This window comes from Octopus bimaculoides, chromosome 9 (genome assembly GCF_046866305.1).
Source record: "Octopus bimaculoides isolate indiv1 chromosome 9, ASM4686630v1, whole genome shotgun sequence".
Classification (NCBI taxonomy): Eukaryota; Metazoa; Mollusca; class Cephalopoda; order Octopoda; family Octopodidae; genus Octopus; species Octopus bimaculoides.
The window spans coordinates 87233356-87250971 of record NC_142936.1 but is presented as its reverse complement, the minus strand read 5'-3'; the positions used below and the strand labels follow the sequence as shown (position 1 = coordinate 87250971).

The 17616-nt window shown below is 36.4% G+C and overlaps 1 protein-coding gene across 1 annotated transcript in view; it reads right to left on the bottom strand.

Annotated features, from left to right (window-relative positions):
* LOC106869580 (protein arginine N-methyltransferase 6) overlaps positions 1–15501 on the bottom strand; it is a 26043-nt gene extending 10542 nt beyond the window's left edge. The window contains exons 1-5 of the mRNA XM_089357966.1: positions 15260–15501; positions 5642–5695; positions 3991–4056; positions 2185–2252; positions 1228–1269 (exon numbers count right to left, since the gene is read on the bottom strand). Coding sequence (XP_089214092.1) covers positions 1228–1269; positions 2185–2252; positions 3991–4056; positions 5642–5695; positions 15260–15279 — 250 coding nt within the window. The 5' untranslated portion in view covers positions 15280–15501. The remainder of the gene's footprint in view (positions 1–1227; positions 1270–2184; positions 2253–3990; positions 4057–5641; positions 5696–15259) is intronic.
* Positions 15502–17616: the final 2115 nt, after the last annotated feature.

Here is a 17616-nt window from a genome sequence, read left to right as displayed (position 1 = left end):
GCTGGACGCTATTCCTAATGCCAGCCACTTCATGGAGGATGCTGGGTGCATTCCACGTAGCCAGATTGAGAAAGGATGAAGGCTGGGCATCAGACCAGTACTCCTACTCCATAAAAAGACTCACGCACCACAGAAACCACTAAGGTGACCTGTCTCCATGAGACAAGAGGAACCAGATGACCAGCACCAGTGAGGTCACCAAGTAACTCACAAGACAAGATCCTTAGATTGAAGGATGTAATTTCAAAGGAGGTAGCCAGATGATAAGAGGTTAAAGTATGATAGAGAAACAGGCACGGTTGTCTTGTTGTAGAAATGATACATGGTTAACCCAGTTAAGAAAGAGAGAAATTGGGGATGAATTTATCTCAGGGTGTACCCTCATGTTACAGGAAAATGAATATACAAGAAGTGAACTCATAACTCTTTTATTATTCTGAGAATAAAAGTGTAATGTCTGAGTGAATGAAGTAGTACGCAACCAAATCAGAGATCAGTTCAAATGAAGACACTGCTAAAAGTACTGAAGTACTATTTCCTAAAACAATCAACATAATCAACTATATGGAAGTGTACAACCAATTTTCTTAAGTCCATTCATAAGTTATTATCAATGAAAAATGTCCTTAAGTTACTAAACCTGACTGTTTACCAAGTTTGGGATGTTGTTATAATTAAATTTCCTGTCTAACAATGTAGTACAAAATATTACCAACGTTTGAAATCGACCAATAAGCATGCTATGATGTGATCACGTGACATGATACTTTGAAATGGCCAATCAAACAGAAAATAAATGAAGCTCCACAGTTGAACCAAAAAATTACATCTTTGGTTAAAAAGAGGAGGCTTATTCCATCAAAATGAAAGAAAAATTAAATAAAAAGAGATAAGGCTAAAGGCAAACAAGGATTTGATTAATAATTTTACCATTACCAGTACATTATAGGTATAATATATACATCACATTACCAGGCGTATATCATAACCAAGATTTTGTCTAAAGACTTTCCAAAGGTTTATTTTGTAATGGGTTAGAGGTATTAGGACAACTGATAAAACACAAAAATATTGGGATAACTAAGAGTACATACATTATATGTATTGGAATAACAAATAGACTCCAGTGGGAGTCAGATAGGACACAAGAGAAGTGGTAACTGATTGAAGACAAGGATGGAAAGATAACTGATAAAACAACATAACTATTAAGACAGTGGATCCTACCTTTCTTGGCACCAGCATGAATGCAAAATATACTAAGAATTCCTGAAATAGAAAACATACAAATATTAGTATCAATATATGCGTATGCACGCGCGCACACACACACACACACACACACACACACATTTAATCAATTGAAAGGTTACAAAAGTGACTCAAGGGCTGAATTTCATGTATGGCATATTATCATGCACAAAACTCTGACTCTTGAGTCATTTTTGAAATTTTTGTAACTTTTCAGCTCAGTTGATTAATATATATATATATATATATATATAACCATCATTTAATGCCTGTTTTCCATGCTGGCATGGGTTGGATAGTTTGACAGCATCCGACTATCTGGAGGACTACATCGACCTCCAGTGTCTGTTTTGGCATGATTTCTACAGCTGCATGTCCTTCCTAACATCAAACACTTTACAGAGCGTATTGTGTACATTTTCATGACACTGGCACTAATGAAGTTGCCAAGTATCTCACAAAGCAAAAAAAGAAACCCCTGGGCTGAGTGGATTTGTAGTGGAGGATGAGAGGGCTTCATACCAGGGGTAGAGAGGCTAAATTATGATAGAGGAACAGGTACAAGTGTCTTGCTATACAGGAGATACATGGTTAACCCACATTATAAAAGATTAGGTGGAATTAGCTGGAAACACGATACAAGATGTTGGCGACAAGATGTCAGAATGTACTCTCAAGGTACAACGAGGAGTATAAGAGAAAACACAGTCGTGGGATTGGGAAGACTAGAAATAGGGGTAGAGGTGTGGTCAATGATAAATATTAGCAGGGGTGGGCACTGAAAGATATAGGAGAGACTCACAAAGGTGGAGGTAACAAGTGACAGTACAAGGAAGGGTGGAGCAGCAGCAGTATAATAAAGCTATAGACATATGAGAAAATAGGGAATGTGCAAGGTGAGAGAATATGGGGAAGGCAGAAAGATGAACCTACCTGTACCAGCGCCAATGTCAGCAATGACTTTGTCTTTAAATAATTCCTGATTCTTGAGAATTGCCTCCCTGGAATATAATAAACATTTCGGTTAGTGTCAGACGGGTGTGGTTATAGCATAGGATATCTATCTATCTATCTTTTATCGTTTACTTGTTTCAGTCATTGGACTGCGGCCATGCTGGGGCACCATTTTGAAGCACTTTTGAAGGCGGCGCGACGACGACGACAACAACAACAACGAAAAATACCTTAGGAATGAGAACCCAGGTTTGAAATTTCCCCAAGACATCTGATGAAGGTTGGAGGGTATATCAGCTGAAACGTTGTGTTAACAACAAACAAGATGAGGACAAATATCCGTCAAATGTAAATGATGTAAATAATGAAGATATTGGTTCAGCATTTCTTATTTTCTACAACTACTGTTGCTTCTATGTAAACTGAAGCACTCATACACACACACACACAGATACAGTGTAATGTAACTTATGTAAGACACTCAACACAATAACTGTAATGAGGGTTTACCGTAAATCCTCAAGTATAATCTGCACTTTTTTCCCAAAATTTAAAGGTCAAAATTTCCAGTGTGTACTATATATGAGGTTAAAAATATACAAAATATTTTCTAAGCAAAATTTTCTAAGTGATAAATATGTAAAGGCAATTTACTTAATATTTATTTTTCACTGTTATTTCTTTATTTTCTGCAAACAAAGTGCACAAAAAAGCTACACGGTTGCATTATGTTATATATACAATAATAATAAAGGACGTTACCGGATATATGTTTACAAACCAAGGACATTATATAGACCTTCCTGACTCAAGTTAGAGAAGGGGTGCGTATCATACACAAGGTTTAGGTTTTTCAGAGGTACAGACCCCTAAAAATCCCCTGCATATTATACTCAAAAGCAGACTATACTCGAGGATTTACGGTAAATGCTTTTAATACCCATCTACCTGAGACTACTACTCTTGATTATGATATGCTCTTTTACTTGTTTCAGTCATTTGACTGTGGCCATGCTGGAGCACCGCCTTTAGTCGAGCAATTCGACTCCAGGACTTATTCTTTGTATGCCTAATACTTATTCTATAGGTCTCTTTGCTGAACTGCTAATTTATGGGGACGTAAACACCAGCATCGACAGGTAAGCGATGTTGGGGAAATAAACATAGACACACACACACACAGCAGGCTTCTTTCAGTTTCCGTCTACTAAATCCACTCACAAGGCTTTGGTCGGCCTGAGGCTACAGCAGAAGACACTTGCCCAAGGTGCCATGCAGTGGGACTGAAACTGGAACCATGTGGTTGGTAAGCAAGCTACTTACCTCACAGCCAATTTTTTTTATTTTATATATTTGTAAACATTATATGTGTGTCCGTGTCCGTGTGTCTGTGAATGTGCATGCACTTATATATTCTAGAATTTAAAACCTTTCATTTTAAAATGTTTATATTGTAACCCTAACCCTAACCCTAACCCTAACCCAACATAATTTTACATAAGATACTGCTTTATCATGTTCCAAAAACTAACTTAATTCTTGATGAATTTCAAAATTAACTGACACATTCAGGGGTAGTGTATTTTATAAGAAAGATGGTCACAGAAAGGTTTAAATTCATCATTGTGTGGCACCCTAACCTTACTGTCTTTGGCTCTCCATAAATATTTATACAAAGGAAAAATACATATGACAAAAATGCAACAAAATAAATTGAAACACGAAGAGAAAAATGAAGCAAGAACACAACAGCAAAGGTAAATAAAATATTGAGCAATTCCTCACCTGTAGGTCATTGTGCGGACAGTGTCCATAAGCATCTCTTCGTGTACTTCTATACTAGCATAGCCACTGCAAGTAGTTAAGAGGTAATTAGAAAACAAAGTATTACAAAATGTCGGAGGTGGGGAAGGGAGTACAATGTGTTTGTTTGAGAATGAGGGCACACAATGTTGTGGGGACAAAAGAGCTGATGGAATGGCAGAGATGGTAGAATATTGGACTAAAGAAATGATGTGTGGTATTTGTAATGTCTTCATGTTTTTAGTTTAAATATTTACCAAGAACTGACTTTACTGCATTTTGTCTTTCTGGATTTGAAAATCAGCAATGTAATATATATTACTGATCCTACAAAGTCCTGGGTATGACTTTAAACTGTATCTGGTAGCAGGGCCCCACACAATGAATAGAGGGGTATGGTTTGTGTAGAGCCAGATCCACTTTCTCATCTTTCAAACTTGTATCAGCCTGGTACAACAAGTGCTACAATTCCAGTAGTTAGCAGGATGCAAGATTTGCATGGAGCTACCTTCTCTAGGATGAGTAGCTAAAGAGCTGAAGAACTTTATCTGCCCTGGGTCCACCGGAGTATCTGTGAGTAACCTTCTGTGTCATGTTAATTAACCAATAGATGGGGCTCTGGTGAGTGCTACTATTCTGGATCAGAGCTGACCTGGGAACGATAGTGGCTTAGAAAGCTTCTAATAGTGGACTCTACTAAAGGTAGCCATGAGCAATTGTGGTGTTAACCATTTAGCATTCAAATTACTATGTTAAAAGTGATTCTTATTATTCGTATTATTTTGAATTAATTATGCATTATGTTGTAGCTTCAAGATTTCAATGATGTGATTGTTTATTTTTAGAATGACATTGAAGGGTAGGTACGAGAGGCCAAATCTGACCAGTTTGATCATAAAGCCAAGTAGAATATTTGGGCTGGATACGGCCAGCTTAAATGTTAAAGGTTTAAGCTAGGGTAACAGATTCCAAAAATAGGTACAGTCCATCTAGTGAGCTTCAACACTGACCTAAGGCTACATCCAATGGGATTGAACTCTCAACCACTTGGTTACAAATACTATAGGTATTTAGTAAACTGAATGTATCTGTACATTGAATATTGGCAGTATAAATCCTTTACTGTTCCATTTCACTTGCAATGTCATTTTTCCGATTCTGCTATTGAAAAACAAGGCCTTACTACAGATAAAGGAAAGACCACAGAAGGGAAATTAATGAATGAGACAGGCAGGAATGTAGTATAATCAATCTCTTAGCCACAAGAGGTCGAAGAGCAGGCACAATACAAAGAACATGAGAGAAAAGAGTGGAGGAAGGGCTTATATGGAGTAAAAACAAAAGATAACGAAATAACATGGAAAAGTGTCTAATGGCAGGGGGACCCACCTAAGGCCAATCAAAGACCCCAACCAATCTAGGCATACCCTGAGCATTAAGGACAGGTGCCCTCTCCCTGCTGTCATTCTTTGGCCTTCAAATAGACACATGCTGAGTCAGATCATTAAAGAGCTCACCAGCTCCCTATTATCTTCAATAATGCCAGACAATACACTTCTGGGATTTCAAACCCATAATCAGGGGAGTGTGCATCATATATGAATAAAAAATGGTAAACAGGAATAGAACTCACTTGAAATACAACTGGTCTGTTTCAGATTCTGATTCTTTATCTCTTTGGCACAAACTGGAATAAAACAGAGATTGAATGAGAAGAATGATAGCAGCAAATAAAGATTGGCAAAGACAGATGTAGAAAGAATGGAAATGTTGGAAACAGTGAATCAACAGCTTTCAACAAAAATATGTGTGCTTATGTGTGTGTCTGATAATGCAGATTAAAAATTCAGAGTTTTCAACTCACTAATATGTGCAGTCAGTCAAATAAAACTGTCTGCAACAAACATTTAACTATGGGCTTATTATTCCTGTTGCTCTCTTTCTTTCTCTCTCTCTCTCATTATTCAATGATACTTCTACTATTCCTCCAGACTGATGACGAGCAAAGACTCAGAAACATGTCTCTGGATGCAGACTTAGCTGGGTGAAGGTGCTTGTCATCCCCTTGTAAACATAAGGACACAGGAAATGCGGCAAGGCTGACAGGAAGCGGTTCAGCTTCCTAGGTCTAACCAACAGTAGTATCATTCCCTTCAGGGGACTGTCACATTAAGTTGACAGCATACAACTACTATACAAATGAATCTGTGAAAAATTAAACAGGAATTTTGAAAGAAATACCTATCATCATCATCATCATCCATATTTAACATCTATTTTCCATGCTGGCATGGGTTGGACAGCTTGACACAAACTGGCAAGGCCGGGGAACACACCTGTCTGTTTAGGTTTGGTTTCTAAGGCTGGATGCCCTTCATAACACCAACCACTTTACAGAGTGTACTGGGTGCTTTTTACATGGCACCATCACCCACACCAATGCTTTTTATGTGGCATCTTGCTTTTAGGATGTCAATTCTGTCATGGTGGGTGGTTCTTCTTAAGTACAGCAATGCATCACACTCTCAGTTCTCTGTCATCTCCTTTGCAAGGCTCAGTGTTTTGAGGACAACGTTTAATACTTCATCTCATATCTTCCTGGGTCTCTCTCTTCAACAACTTCCCTCCACTTAAAGTGATCTGCATTTCTTTATGCATCTGTCCTCATCCATCTGCATCACATGACCAAACTAGCACAGTCTCCTCTCTTGAACACTGCCTATAATTCCCCTTATGCCCAACTCTTCTCTCAATACATCAGTGCTCTGTAGCACATGTACACTGACATCACCTACTTATTAATGGCTAAGGGGAGGTCCACCAGTAAGAAATAGTACTCAAAGGGGTCCATAGGTAAAAACCAGTTGAGAACCAGTCATTTTGCCTGTTTATACTTTTACCGCTTTAACCCTTTCAATACCAACCAGGCTGAAACCAATTCTGGCTCTGTACTACAAATGTCTTGCTTTCATAAGTTTTGAATTAAAATCTTCCACCAAACTTTAGTCACAATTTATGTTCCTAACACTAGCTTAATGATAACTAAGTTATTCTACTAAATTCTTTGTTATATTTAAAATTAATTGAAAGAAACACAAAGCATCAAAAAATAAATACGGTAACCAAAGGGTTAATGCATGTACCAGCTCAACTGATTACTCCCTATAGCCAACCATCATTATGCAGCTGCAATATCTCTGCTTTTAGTTTGCAATTCAAGTTGGAGCTTTTAGGTAACAAGTCAACCTGAGCACTAATGGTATGTACCTATACATTATATCATCAGACATGATATTACTTGAATTTTGTATTTATAAACAGGGTATTAGCAACCATTATTGCCTATACATACAGAGCAATATATCATCATTATTTAATGTCCACTTTTCCATGCTTTCATGGGTAAAGAGGGAATTTGTTAAGGTAAATTTTCGACAGCCAGATGCTCTACCTGTCACCAACCCTCACCTGTTTCCAGGCAAGGTAATACTTTCCTATAGCTAGATATGTTTTTCACAGAAGTCCGGAAATGAACAATCTCGCTTGCATGATGATGCTGGATGCTGCTCATCTACAACTATTACATGGTGTCTACAGAAAGGCACACACACACACAAACACAGACAGACAGATAGAGATATAGATATGACAAGTTTCTTTCAGTTTTGGTGTACTAAATCCGCTCACAAGGCTTTGATCAGCTCAGAAATATAAAAGAGACACTTGCCCAAGGTGTTGTGCATTGGAATTGAATCTAAGGCCACATGGTCTGGGAGCAAGCTTCCTAACCACACAGCCATGTTTGTGCCTGTATGCTATTTATAAACATATTAAGACATCAGAAACTGTCCGGCTCGTCTTGAAAAATAACATCATTTAAATGCTCTCCATTATTTCACTCACATATATTGTAGCATAGCCTGAAAGTTCTGAATTGTGTAACATACCATATCATGAGGAATTGCAGTATTTTCTTGACAAATAGTAATTTTTATTATTAATTATTATTATTATTATTATTATTATTATTCAGGTCACTGCCTGGAACCGAACTCGGAATCTTGGGAATAGTAGCACTAGCTCAAATAAGCAGTGTATTGGTTAAATCACCTAATGGCCGAGAAAAGTATGGAAAATGATGATGCTAATAATTATTTCCATGTTCCCTATGATATAATTGTAACCTTATAAAGCTGAAAATTAAAATCAAGGCACAGAATCATCTGTGCACAGCAATTTGAGATGTCTAATGCAGCAACACAATTTGATACAGAACAACAAAGGCCATTCATTACAGTTTGTCCTAATGGTCTCAATATTTTGCACTGTTCAAACTGTTCACACTTGCTGGTGCAGTTTTTTTGTTTTTTGGGTTTTTTTTCAATATAGAGCTAATCAGTTTGAAGTTTTCTAACCAAAACAATATTGTTTCACAATTAAACATATTGTATTTCCAAGACAATATCCTATTTTCCTTGATAGCCCACATTAATCGAGAAAAAGAAAATTTTACTGCATTTGAATAAACAAGCCACATTTAAAAAAAAGAAACTTCTTGATCACGAAATACACTATGTCACATGCTCTACTACTCTAGACTTGCTGAAATGCAATCATGTGTGAAAGACAATGCCACTGAGCACACAACTCCACCTACCATTTCATAAACCATCAGACTTCCCTTCTAGACACAACATCATCATCATCATTTTATGTCTGTTTCCATGCTGGCATGGGCTGGATGGTTTGACAGGAGCTGGCAAACCAGAGAACTGCACCTGGCATGGTTTCTATGACTGGATGCCCTTCCTAACACCAACCACTTTATAGAGTGTGCTGGCGGTTTTTTACATGGCTTCAGCATGAACACTTTTCACATGGTACCATCAAGCTCTGTGAGTGAAACTGAGGAGATGGAAAGTGTGTGGAAGCCTAGCAGATGTACTGAACCTATAATTCAAAAGGGTACAACTGTGTCACACATGTCTATCACTGAGTCTGTGGAACTTAGCCACAAATCTAATGAGCAGATTGTCTGGTTGATTAAACAACTGGACATTCATATGTCAAAATGGACATGAGAGTTATCATGGCACAAACTGAAGTCATAACATATGAACAAGTAAAATAGCTACCTGTGAATCATACTTAATGTAAATACATCACTGACAGACCAGTTACCACAGAATACATCCTGAGGTCAACATCTCTTATTGACATGATGCATTAAAAAATAAATATTGGAGGAAATGAAAATTTATCCTACAGTGGCCAGCAAAAATGTTAGGTCCATTTCAGCCTTTTGGGCCTTTGCAATAACATGCAACATTTCCTTTATCAGAGGCAACAAAACCTTGATGTAGCTCGTGGTTGGCTGTGAGTACATGTTATTAAAAAGACCAAAATGCATTTGGTATTCCCACTGGCTGCTGTTGGGATGAATTTTCAACTCACTCGCGGTATTTATCATTTTTAACAAAGCATGTCCATAAGAGATGTTATCTCAGGACAAATACTGCAATAACGGAGCTTAGTGGTCAGGATATTCGGTTCATGATCATAAGGTCATGAGTTCGATTCCCAGTGGCACATTGCAACCTTGAGTAAAGACACTTTACTTCACATTGCTCCAGTTTAAGGAGCTAGAAAATACAAATAGTACCCGTATATGAAAAGGCCAGCCTTGTCACATTCTGTGTCATGCTGAATCTCCCTGAGAACTACATTAAGGGTACGTGTGTCTGAAGAGTGCTCAGCCCCTTGCACATTAATTTCGTTTCAACTGGAACCCTTGTCGTTGTAACCAACAGAGTGCCAGTTCACCAATGGTATGTATACATTAAGTACGACACATAAATGGCTTTCTTCATTTAATACAACTTCACTTGTGTATACTAGATATGGACACGTTGATCTGTATCTATTCACTCAGCTTTCTTGCCTCCTCTAGTGGAAGAGATTAGACAACAAACCAATATTATTGACACAACAGAATCTAGGGCAGATTGAGGTGTATTCAAGTGTTTAGATGCACCCTTTGCAGTGGCGAAATTAACAATGCAAACAGCCATGTGTTCAGGTCATGAACTGCTCTGATAGGTGACTGCAAGTTATAGATAACTTTCATTTCCTTTATGATAAAACTGTTTTTTCTCAATATGAACTACATACCACAAATAAAAAATGTACAATGAGGTATAATAGTGAAATGTGAAACATTCCATGTAGATGATTGTATATAGTGTGGGTATTATGTATAATTGAATATAGTAGCAAAACATGGACAGCGTATATAGAAGGCTATATGTGATGTGTTATAAGATATGTGATGGTGTATGCTAGTGAAATATCAGTGGATATATATAGAAGACTATATGTAATGTGTGTATGGTATGTGATAGTATATGGCAGTGAAACATAGACATTGTATATAAAACACTATGATCGGTGTGTATATAAGGTCATGTAACTGGCACCTGTGCTGGTGGGACATAAAAAGCACCCAGTACACTCTTGGGGTGGTTGGTGTTAGGGAGGGCATCCAGCCATAGAAACCATGCCAAATCAGATTGGAACCTTGTACAGACAAACCAGTTTCAGACAAACCATCTAACCCATGCCAGCATGGAAAGCAGATGCAAAATGATGATGGTAGTGATGATGAAGGAGTAGCGTTGTATGGTAATGAAATATGAATAGTGTATATACAGAACTATATATGGTGTGTGTATGGTAGTGAAACAACAGAGAGTATATACAGAGAACAATATGTGATGTGTGTAAGATGTGTGATAGCCATAAGGCAGTGAAATAGAGATAGTGAATGGAGGGGGCTGCATGAAACTCGGAATTTTAAACCTTTAGCATTTAAACTAGCCATATCCAGCCAAAATATTCTTCCTGCTTTATGTTCAAACCACACAGATCTGGCCTTGCACACCTATCCTACAATGTCATTCTAAAAATAAACAATTACATCATTGAAACCTCAAAGCTATGAGGTAATGCATGATTAATTCAAATCAATGTGAATAAATAAGCATTACATTTGACAGAGTACTCTAAATGCTAAAGGGTTAGCCCTTTAGCATTTAAACTGGCTGTATCTGGCCCAAATATGCTACCTTTTTTATTTTCTAACCAGACAGGTTCAGCCTATCACACCTACCCTTCAATGCCATTCTAAAAATATACAATCACATCATCAACATTTCAAAGCTATGAGATAATGAATGATTAATTAAAAACAATGTGAATGATAAAGCATTACATTTGACAGAATAATCTGAACGCTAACGAGTTAAATTTGTTTTAGACATAGATTTAACCCTTTCGTTACCAACCCGGCTGAAACCGGCTCTGGCTCTGTAGTACAAATGTCTTGATTTCATAAGTTTTGAATTAAAACCTTCCACCAAACCTTAATCACAATTAAGGTTCCTAACACTAGCTTAATGTCAACTAATTTATTTTACTAAATTCTTTGTTGTATTTAAAATAATTGAGAGAAACACAGAGCACCTCAAAATAAATACAGTAACGAAAGGGTTAAATAGCAAAATATGAATGGAGAAACATAAACAATGATAGGATATAAATTGTCCAAACTATGTAAGCCTGTACAACATCTGTATTTCAGGTACTTAAATCATGTACTGTTCACCACAGGTTAACTGATCTGAACGCAAGTAGACAGTTTAGCACCAATGTTGTTCCCATTACATGTTCATGGTCTCTTCATTCTCTGTCTCCTCAACTGATCTTTCACTTTAATTATTTTTCTGCTAAATCAGATTGGAGCCTGGTGTAGCCATCTGGTTTCACCAATCCTCAGTCAAATCGTCCAACACATGCTAGCATGGAAAGCGGATGTTAAACGATGATGATGATTTTGTGTCACAATATTCCACTGAGGTTGACTTTTCCTTTCATCCTTTTGGGGGTCAATAAAATAAGTACCAGCTGTACTGGGAGTTGATGTAACTGACTTACCTACTCTCCAAAAATTGCTGGCCTTGTGCCAAGATTTGAAAGCAATATTTTATGTCAACAATGCCACTGGGGTCAACTTTGCCTTTCATCCTTTTGGGGTCAATAAAATAAGTACCAGTTGAGCACTGGGCTCAATGTGATCAACTTGCTCCCTCTTGTGAAATTGTTGACCTTCTGCCAAAATTTGAAACCAAAATTTTGTGTCCGCAATGGTCTGAAATTAACAATTTCGTGGTCATTTCCGACTGAAATTTCTGTAAATGATGAAATGGATGAAGATAAACAGACAGAGCAGCTCGACACAATCCTCAGGTTTCCCAGCTCCAGTCAAACTGTCCAATACATGCCAGCATGAAAGACAGACTTTGAGGGATTCTGATAATGATGATACATACATACATACACACACACATACATAAATATATGTTTCAGCAAAAAATTGGTCCTGGCCATACCTAATTTATTAGCACCACCTGTTGTTATATATATCTAATATATATTCTCCACAACATACAGGTACAACACTGGCTTCCCAGACACTGGAACATCTTATCATTCATATTAATTTACCAGCAGAAACTTGAAATTCCTGCAGTTGCCAGACTAGTTTGCTGGCACTTTGCACAGTACCGTTTAAATAAACTTGTATCATTTATACCAATGCACAAGTACCTGTATTTCATTTAATTTACCATTCACTCGTTTCAGTCATTGACTGTGGCCATGCTGGGGCACCACCTTGAAGAATTATATATATATATATATATATATATTCACACAATCTATTATAAATATATATATATATATATATATATATATATATATATATATATATATATCATAAGATTTTTAAACTTTTAAATTTTCATATTCAAAAGAGACAGAGACTTCAAATTCGATATATCGATTTATTCACCACTCTATGTTAACATTTCTATGCCAAACTTATCCAGTGACTGGTCCATTGGATTTAGACGTTTGGCACTTCTTCAGGAGTGGTTACCTTTCGAACAAAACACGAAAAAACACATACATAACTACAAACACGAAAGCTAACGATGTCCTAAAGACCTAATAATAGTTATGTATGTGTTTTTTCGTGTTTTGTTCGAAAGGTAACCACTCCTGAAGAAGTGCCAAACATCTAAATCCAATGGACCAGTCACTGGATAAGTTTGGCATAGAAATGTTAACATAGAGTGGTGAATAAATCGATATATCGAATTTGAAGTCTCCGTCTCTTTTGAATATGAAAATTTAAAAGTTTAAAAATCTTATGATATAAATATAAACTGTGAGAACGACCCTTAAGGAATCTAATTAATGATCTCCTAAGGTAAGTTCTTATGCTATATTGGTAACGGTTGCCACATCCTCTGGAAAAAAATTATTATATATATATATATATATATATATATATATATATATATATATATACACACACACACAATATATATATATATAAACACACACACTATATATATATATACACACAATATATATACATACACACTATATATATATACACAATATATATTTACACACACTATATATATATATACACAATATATATTTACACACACTATATATATATATATATATATACACAAATATATATATATATATATATATATATATATATATATATATATATATATATATATATATATATATATATATATACACACACACAATATATATATATATATATATATGATTGACCGTTGACTGAACACTATTCAATTTTTTTTTTTTTCTCCGTGTTTTTCTCCTTGTCTCCGTATTCTTTCTGTTGAAGAGCGTAGCTCGAAACGTCAAAGACTTTCCGTATTCCCGAGCGTCATACTAATATATACTTTTGTTATTTACACCACCTGTCCTCGTCTGTTGTTATTATTTGTATATTCTCCCATATATATATATATATATATATATATATATATATATATATACATATACAGGGTTGGCCAAAAGTCACCTGACAGTAAATCAAAATTCTATAAATACTATCTGTAATTCTGTATTGACTCGAATGGAAAAATGTGTCGCTGAAGAAGGACTTCATTTTGAACAATTTTCCTGATGTTTCATATTTAGTTACTTTTGTTAAATTCATTCGCTTATTAAACATAAATAAATCTTGGAATTAAATGGCTTTGATTTACTCTCAGGTAACTTCTGACCTACCCTGTATATCATCGTTTTATTATCCACTTTTCAATATTCGCATGGGTCGGATGGCATTTGTTAAGGCAGATTTACAACAACTGGATGCCTTCCCTGTTGCCAACACTCATCTGTTTCCAAGTAAGGTAATATTTCCCCTTGTCCACACGTTTTCACAAAATACTGGAAACAAAGGACACTGCCTGCATTACGGCTATATTTGTTTACAACTGTCCCGTGATGTCAAGGCAAGGAGACAGTAACGCGCGCACGCATAGACACATATAAACAACGGGCTTCTTTCAGTTTCCGTCTACCAAATCCACTCACAAAGCTTTGGTTAACCTGAGACTACAGCAGAAGACACTCACCCAAAGGAACCACACAATCGTGTCATAGGTGTCTTCTACTTTGTTCCCGAATGATCAAAGCATTGTGAGTAGATTTCGTAGACGGAAACTGAGAGAAATCCGTCGCGTGCCTGTATTTATGTGACTGTATGTATGTTTGTGTCTTGACATCATGTGGTAATTGTAAATGAGTGTGACTGTCACACAAGGAGCGTCATTCATTTCAAATATTCTGCAAAAACACACTTGGCTATGCAGAAATATTACCTCGCTTGGAAACAAGTGAGAGTTGGTGACAGGAAAAGCATCCGTGAGGAAAACTACTTCAATAATCTCCGTCCGACCCATGCAAGTGTGAACAAGCGAATGTTGAAACGATGATGATCTATACAATATATATATATTTCCATATATATATAATGTATGTATGCACAGAGTATATATTGGTGTGTGTGTGTGTGTGCATCTTTGCATTCAAAATATGTAGATACATGCGCGCACACGCATACGCAGAACAGATTAGATACAACGTTTGTGTGTGTGTGAGAGAGAGAGAGAGAGAGAGAGATAGACAGACGAAACAGGAGAACACCAAGGTAGTTTGGAGGAACTAATTCGTATGATCTTTCAGTAATAATTACGAGGCGCTACAATAGAGAAAAATTAGAACAACAGATTCCAGTAGAAGAGCTTAACATTTCGCCAAGTGTTTGCAAAGCAAGTCTAGAACCAGACGGACTCACCGCTTGCGAGGGTTATCCATGCTTTAGCGCTCAATGCTCTCTTCAGTCTTTGACGATCTGCCGAAATAACTTCTGATTTTCCTTTCCCTCTTCTGTCCCGTTGGTTGAAGAAGAGAAAGTCAAATGGGTAAATTTCCAACATAAAAGAAAATCAAAACAGCTGAGCCAAGTTCGATTTCCACGTGTATGCTGCCCCCCACCATTGAGTTATAGAGTTTTTTTTTTTAACCGGTGCCTGATATAGAAAATACCGTCTGAATAAAGTTTCCGTTAAGCGTTTTATAATTTGATTCACAGTACAGAGCTGCCAGAATCATTAATACGCCGAGCAAAATGTTTAACAGTATTTCGTTCTTCTTTACGTTCTGAGTTCAAATTCCGCCAAGGTCGAAATCGATGAAATAAGTACCAGCTGACCCCTAAGGTCGATGTAATCGACTTACCTCCTCCCCCGAAATTGCTAGCCTTATGTTAAAATTTGAAATCAATATTTATTGACGGAGATACCTGCTTTCCGACGTGTCACAACTCACCTCTTTTTATCTCGCTTCATCATTTCGTTATTTTATGAAATTTATTGGTTCTTTATTTGTTTTATTTTGCCGGCCTCATACCATCACTAGTTTACTTGGATCGCAGTTTTTTGGGTTTTTTTAACCTTTCTTTGTGGAGGAATATCTTTCTGTAAGTGATACTATGGGGAAGTGAATACAAGGTGGCGATAGTCTTGAATTTTCACGTTTACTTATGTTCTAGAGCCGATTTGTATTGGACCTCCAATTTTCCCTTTCCTTTAATTACTCTGTAATAACAATAATTTCAATTGCAAGGCATAAGACTATTTCCTCTAGAGAAATTTAGGCGATGAATTGACTCTAGTATATTATTGATAATTATTTAGACGACTATTACAAAGAATATGGGAAAATTAAGTCAAAATATAGTAAGACAGAACTAAACGTTAATTTATTAATAAAAGGTAACGTTTCTTGAACTCAGACCTTCGAAGACATCCAACAAACTTTCATATCTTCAAAGCTGAAACGTTATAACTCATCTATCCTCACTTAACTCAAGATTCTCTTTCGTAAATGTTCTCTAAAATTGGTTTGGGGGCCTCGATCACAAGTTCCTTCTAGTTGATTTTTCTTTATCAGTTTACCACACTGAAACAGTGTTATGAATAGGAAAAAAAAAACGAACTAGTCAATTAAATCAATCGCAGTGTTTGTCTGACACTTATTTTCTTAAACCCAAAAGGCCAGGAAGTGAAGTTGACTCCAGCGTGATTGGAACTCAACGCGTAGAGGAACAAAACTAAATACCGGAATTTTCTAATGTCTCACCGTTTTTAGCATGTCACCAATTTCTCATGTCTTAAAAATGACTGGAAATCTTTCTTTTTAAGTGCGTTAACATAATAACAATTTATTCTCAATTCTGAATTTAGAAAAGAGAAATTATGTAATTATAAAGGATAATAATATTTAATTCATAAATTTTATGATTTTTAAATTCTTCTGTGAAAGAATACTCTACTTGATTATCTGTTCTTCGTCTAATATATATATATATATATATATATATATATATATATACACACACACATACGCGCACACACATGTTCCTGTATATGAACACATGCACATACACAAATGAAGCGCAGTAAAAACAGAGCAGCAGTTGCCAAATCTATATTTGTACGGACTGAGGTTATTAATAGGAAGGTTACTGAGTCGAGGACAACTAACTAATTACAGGCTAACTTGTAAATACTGGAAGGATCTGAAATTAGAAAGGGTGGAATGACCGTATTTGCGGAATTCTCGGCATTTTGAGGTTTGCATATATCAAATACAAAGTAATATATGCTCCTCATATAATACAAACAGTCTCAAGCCAGCCCTGATCATTCTAATCATAACTGCCCCGTAATATTTTTTCCAGGCTGGATGTAATCATATGTAAAGAGAGATTTAAGTGCCGTTATTAGTAGATTGGGCGATCGCGCAGAGATTCCCTTTGTTCTCGGTGTGTGTCTGTATAAATGTATGTACGTATTTATGTATGTTTACATGCATACATAAATATATGTATTGTTTACTTCCCAGGATCAAACTGTGTATAGTAAGGACTACTTGAGAACTTCGTCTTGCGGAATTCGTGAGTGTTGAAAAGAAATTGCTGCCCATGTATGTTTAAAATATTCCGCACATTATAAGAGTATTGATCGACACAGTACGAGGGAGTGCTGAAAAGTTCTTGGCTTTAAGGGTCTCACGAAAGATTTGGTTGGAGGCCCAATCTTCCGAATTCTTTTATAGGGCTTAGAAAAACTGAAGGACCGCTGCAATAAG